Source organism: Cenococcum geophilum (genome assembly GCF_001692895.1).
Source record: "Cenococcum geophilum 1.58 unplaced genomic scaffold K441scaffold_4, whole genome shotgun sequence".
Lineage (NCBI taxonomy): Eukaryota > Fungi > Ascomycota > Dothideomycetes > Gloniales > Gloniaceae > Cenococcum > Cenococcum geophilum.
The window spans coordinates 5248509-5254187 of record NW_027137562.1 but is presented as its reverse complement, the minus strand read 5'-3'; the positions used below and the strand labels follow the sequence as shown (position 1 = coordinate 5254187).

Below are 5679 nucleotides of genomic sequence, written 5' to 3'. Positions count from 1 at the left end.
CTGAAGCGCTACAGCCATTATATATTCATGGCTTGATAAATAATTACAGGCCGTATGTGCAGCTAAATTTGCCTAGAGCAGAGGAAGACATGCTTAATAGTGTAGAACTCTAGAAAAACACCGGAGCTGGTTGGGCGTTTTTGAGAAAGACAAAGTCCCTAGAGTATTCGGTCGTATTCTAAAAGACGCGGACGAAAGTGTTTGTGTAACGGAGGATATTCGTAGGGTCTATAGAAGGAAGCAAAGAACCCGGAGTCATTAGGAATTGAGGGATAAAAGAGGCGGGAGGCTTTTTTTTGGCTCCTGTTGTATCTCGATATGAACATCTTTAAATTCGAGATTTTGGTAAAAGCCTTACATCCAAAAGGTTAGCCCTTCTCTCCAGTGAATCCGTAGTTTATAGAGGGGGTATCTTGACTTCCCTTTTGAGTAACCGTTTGTGCAGTAGCAAGCATCTTTCTTAATGCGTCATATAAAACAGTATAAGGCATTTGCAAGGCTAATGACACGCTGACAAAGTAATATAAAGCACTCATCAGTATTGAAACGTATCGGGATTCTTCTCTTAAAATAAATTATACAAAATTATTATTCTCACCAGCTCCAGCAACTAACGCAGTAAGAAATACAGTGCAGAAAGCAATAAAATCTCACACTCACACCATTTAAACCCACCATCTTTACACTAAAACCATATAAATCCAAGGAAACACGTAACAACAGTCTTCCGTCCTTTTAACAGGGGCCCCTTCCGGGATCATATGTAGTCACTCTCATATCCGCCTGATCTTCGATAAGTAGAGCATCAGAAATTTGGGGTCGCAGAAAAGGCCTGGACTGTGCGGCTGGCGGTTGTGTCCGTGGCGTGGCGTGGGTGAATCGCACTCTCTCGCCCCACCACGCAGCGAACAAAAAAAAGCCACCAGGCTGAGCTTCAGCTGTGTTGGGAAAAAGAGGCGGTCAGGCAAGAAAGACGGCTGATTGCGGCTCTGCACTGCCTAGACGGCTTCCTTGAACTCGTCGCGATCCTCACATTGAGGCATGCCGCACGTTTAATCACCTACTCTCCAGCCATACATCATTAGCCGTGCAGGGATGAGCTCTCAACTGCTTATTCAGGGTAGGATTAATGTCTCAGGCGAGGTGGTAGCGGTCGTGCCATCTCAGCCTTCGGAGCACACCGAAGTTGCGGCAAATGACGGCTCTCAGGCCAATAATACAGGTGGCATAACATCTGCAGCGTAAGGGTTTTCCCTCCAGTGACAATAATACCCATGCGCTAGTTTTGCCATCATTGGGAGGAATGGCGATATGGACGTGCTGACACCTTTGGTATGAAAGAAACAATGCTCCAACCACAAGGGTTACCGTAGCGTGGGCGGCAGGCATACACATATTCAATACGAAACTCACTAGAGATAACCGCAAGAGACTCCCAATTAATAGCCTACCAGGTGCTGCCTTGGGGGCGAACTCAACTTCACTAGTGGTTGGTAGCTCTGCAGGCGCACCCCGCTTAGGTGACGATCATTCGGTCTCCACTCTGCAGCAACTAATAAAGGCGACCGAGGATGCCGCTCAAAATTGCCATGCGAAGAAAAGCAACGTCCAAAAGAAACTGGAACTCATTCTCTCAACCCTTAACAGGTACGCAGCAGGTGTGGATGTGTTAATTCAACAACATCCAGATACTACTGCCCTTGTCTGGGGTGTTATCAGAATGCTTGTCACTGTAAGTATTGTGCCATATATATGCCCATGGAATTCGAGCGCGAGCTTCGGCCGAATTGTCACTAAATGCTTTTTATCCATGCTATAGGTTGCTGCCAGCGACCAGAACACCTCTGACCGGCTAAGCACCGCACTGGTAGATATTGTCGACAGTATTGGCCGATGCGAAGATTATCAGAATCTATATCCCAATGCAAAGCGCTTAGAAGCCATAATCTCGAAACTATATGCAGAGGTTATAAATTTCCTTGTGCGATCAAAAAAGTACTATGAAACGAATGGAGCGCTTCGACTCGTCAAGGGTTCATTAACCCCTTTCGATACAAAGTTCGGGGTGATTTTACAGAGAATAGAGAAGTTGAGACAAGAGGTCCGAGACGAGGTTCAACTCATCAGTACACAAGGTTCGTGAATCCTAGCCTAGGGTGACATTTGACAAATCCCGTCCATAATAACCGAATAAATCGGCGGTTTAGTTCAAGAAACCGATGTGCAAGAGCAAATGAAGCTTCAAAAAGGTAGGCATAGCAAATAAATATATTTGAAAGCTCATTCAATGCTAATCGCAATATTTCAGAATTACTTTCACACTTTGATACCGCAAAACAGCAGTGGTACATTGAAGACAAGTTTCGCCAGGGTACGGCCGAATTTCCTAGTAGTAATGGGAAAGTTTTCTAACGGAGATATTAGAAACCTCCACTAAGAAGCGAGAAAAGAGTCTTCGTAATATCAGAGTATGGCTTGATGCTGCCAACTTCGATCATCTAAAACGCGAGAAGCAGTGGCAAAATGGAACGTGTGAGTGGATCACGAAGAAAGGTGATTTTATCTCTTGGCTGGAGAATGGAACGGGAGCCCTTTGGATTTACGGCATCCCAGGTGTGTCTTCATGCTTTGTTAAATTTTCCTACCTTTAATAATCATTTTAGGATGTGGGAAAACCGTCATGTCCACTTTCCTACAGGAAATATTAACAGAACAGGGCCACACTACGGTTCATTTCTTTTGTAAGAACGACGATTCATCAAAGCGAAGTCCACGTTATGTTGTTGCAACACTAATTGCACAACTCTTGGATCATCTAAACCTGGAAGCCTATCAAGACAGCATGGCCAATCTTATAAACAAAACATCAGACAGGAGTCCTGATATCTCCAAGCTCTCTATGGATAAGCTGTGCAGACTTCTCGGAGACCTGCTGCTCATTCTGCCACCGTTGGTAATTATAATCGATGCCCTGGACGAATGCGAAGCAGAGAATCTCTCGAGGAGTTTCCTGCTCGAAAAGCTCATGGAATATAGCAGTTCTATATCCGGGACCAAAATCGTGTTCACGTCCAGACATGAAGAACCGTTCATCGAGCTGCTGGACCCTTGCAAAAAGATCGAGATGTCCAAAGAGGATGTCGCCCATGACATAGAAGCAGTCGTTCGGAAATCGGTCGATGGACATCCTAAGCTCCGCAAACTCAAGGATAAGATTATTTCGAGCCTACTAGCAGGTGCTGACGGTATGTTTCTATGGGCCGAGCTGATGGTAGCGACACTCAAAAGGGCGCGAAATCCGAATGCAGTCGAGAAAATGTTGGCGAGCTTACCCGTTGGCCTAAACGGGGTCTACGAGCATATCCTCATCTCTATAGGCAGGAAATTGACGGATGACGAGTTGGAGCTTCGGAAAGAGATTTTAGGATGGGTAACTACTGCTATCCGGCCCATGACAGTGGAAGAGTTGTCGATTGCCCTAGCTATTAAAATTAGTTCCAGCGCACTCGATGAAGGCGAAATCATTTTGAGACTGGAGAGTGATGTACGAGAGTTGTGTGGGCCTATGTTGAAGATCACGGGTGATAGGACTGTGCAAATAGTCCACATGTCCGTGAAGGACATGCTTCATGGACACTCCCTAGCGACCGGAGTTCCACTGGTAGACTACAAGTATTTGCTTAGTATAACCCCGGAAACTGAGCATGCTCGAATTGCGTCCTGTTGCATCACTTACTTGGCTTTTGAGAAATTTGGAGAGGACTCTTTTGAGGATCAATTGTCGCTTCCCGGAAAAAATCTATCCCTTATTACCCAAGAACACGCTCTGCTGGAATATGCAGCATCTTACTGGATCCAACATCTAATAAAATCTAAAATCAACGGCATTCAGTATCTTGACCGGACCCTTCAGTTTCTACAAAGCAAATTCTGCTCTATCTGGATACAACTCATTACTGCCTTTACGCAGAGAGACGAGCAAAACTTTTCCGTTCATATCCTCATGCGCTCAAAACTGAAGGACTGGGTGCGAGAGAATGGGGTCCTAGATGATGACAAAAGCGCCCAAATTCTCGACAACTATCTATTTCAAGCCATAGATAGTATCGTGAAGAAGTTTGAAATTAGGCTTGGGGTAGAGAATGTGCAAACATTGAAGGCTTTACACCGCCTCGGCTGCCTGTACGACCACGAAGATAGAATCGAGGAAGCAATGTCAACCCAACAAAAGGTTGTCGACCTAACATCTCGGGCCAGTGTAACATCTCGGGCCAGTGATCCGGATGCCCAAGAGATATTCAAAAAGGCCCGCATTGAACTCGCTTATCTTTACGGTATCAAAGGCGACTACGCTAAGTCGATAGAGATACTGGAGCTCGTCCTTGGTGGTTCTGACCCTTCCAAATGGACTTACGATCGGAGAGGCGCTGAAGCCATGGCAGATTTAGGCATGGTGTATCGTAAATGGGGTAAGCTCGAGAAAGCCCGTGAAATGGCCGAGAAGGGCGCCGAAGGTCTGACCACGATCCTTGGTCCAACTCATCTTTTGAGTATCCGGTATAATGTTGAACTCTGTCGCACCTACTACGCCCTAGGCTTGTATGATGAGGCACAGATGCTGTTAGATGGTACTCTTAAAATAGCGGATGATGCTTTGGGCCCAGAGGAATCTGTTACTCTGCATGGACGGTGTGTTCTAGGAAACATATTACATGCTCGGGGTAAACTGGACGAAGCTGAAGAGTTGCTCCGAAAAGTCTTAGGGTTATTCAGGCAGCAGTGGGGTGAGAACGGGAGGAGTACGGCGATGCTCAAAATCCATCTTGCAGACGTCCTTGTCGACAAGAAGGAGTTTGAAGAAGCCATTGTGCTTTATATCGGTGCAATGGAGACTTACGAAGATCTGCATAACCACGAATTACAACACCCGGAAACGCATGCTTCTGCTGTTAAGCTTGCACGCTGTTACGTTCACCTCGGCCTTTCAAGCTCATCAGAAACAGTTATGATCAAATATGGCCTCTCAGAGGAAGAAGTCAAGAGTGACTATTTGAAGTTATCTGAAAAAGAAGCTTACACTGAAAAAGCTGTGACTGATAAGACATCCGTTTCGAAAGGAGACGATTACGTGTTGGTCACTGAACGAGATTTAGGATTTGATGAAGCAACAAGTCTTGCATTTGTCAAGGATTTCAAAGCCCCTTCAGTGTGCAACGATGAGAAAACAAGTATCCACTTAATACCTCCCAACTTGAAGGAAAGTGCCAGCCTTACTGCCATAAGCTTAGTCCCGTGAGAATCGTTGTTTTTCTTGGTTAGGGTTAATGATATATAATGTTGGAGGCGTTGGGGTCAGACTAGCGGGATTCAAATTGACAGGGGAGGTTCTGGAGACTTTAATATAGTTATGTCTAGTTTGATATCTAGTATCTCTCTCACTTTATTAAAATTGAACGTGAAAAGTCCACTTATATGCAGTGATCTATTTGGAGCGGCTTGGCGCGGATCTGAGGTCAAATCCGCTCTACTTGCTAAATATTTGACTTGACATCAGGCTTACCGCAGCGCTCTATTGCAAATATAGTAAGTCTTGGCATATATTTGGTGGCCATGTAGGAGTAATTTAAACTTACCAAAATCATCATTAAATTAGTTCCTTATCGTCCTCAGAGTCTTCCT

The 5679-nt window shown here is 45.1% G+C and overlaps 1 protein-coding gene across 1 annotated transcript; it reads left to right on the top strand.

Annotated features, from left to right (window-relative positions):
• Window positions 1-1504: 1504 nt before the first annotated feature.
• K441DRAFT_602901 (uncharacterized protein) lies at window positions 1505-5455 on the top strand. Its single transcript, XM_067645281.1, has 6 exons — window positions 1505-1732; window positions 1820-2135; window positions 2208-2249; window positions 2309-2371; window positions 2425-2613; window positions 2664-5455. Exons 1-6 carry the CDS (start codon window positions 1721-1723, stop codon window positions 5294-5296), a joined length of 3255 nt encoding a protein of 1084 aa, XP_067509063.1. The 5' UTR covers window positions 1505-1720; the 3' UTR covers window positions 5297-5455.
• Window positions 5456-5679: the final 224 nt, after the last annotated feature.

Bases quoted from the DNA above. Each gene is read 5' to 3' on its own strand.
- K441DRAFT_602901 (XM_067645281.1), top strand. The intron at 2,136-2,207 runs GTTCGTGAATCC...TCGGCGGTTTAG, and splicing joins TCAACTCATCAGTACACAAG to TTCAAGAAACCGATGTGCAA. The intron at 2,614-2,663 runs GTGTGTCTTCAT...TAATCATTTTAG, and splicing joins TTGGATTTACGGCATCCCAG to GATGTGGGAAAACCGTCATG.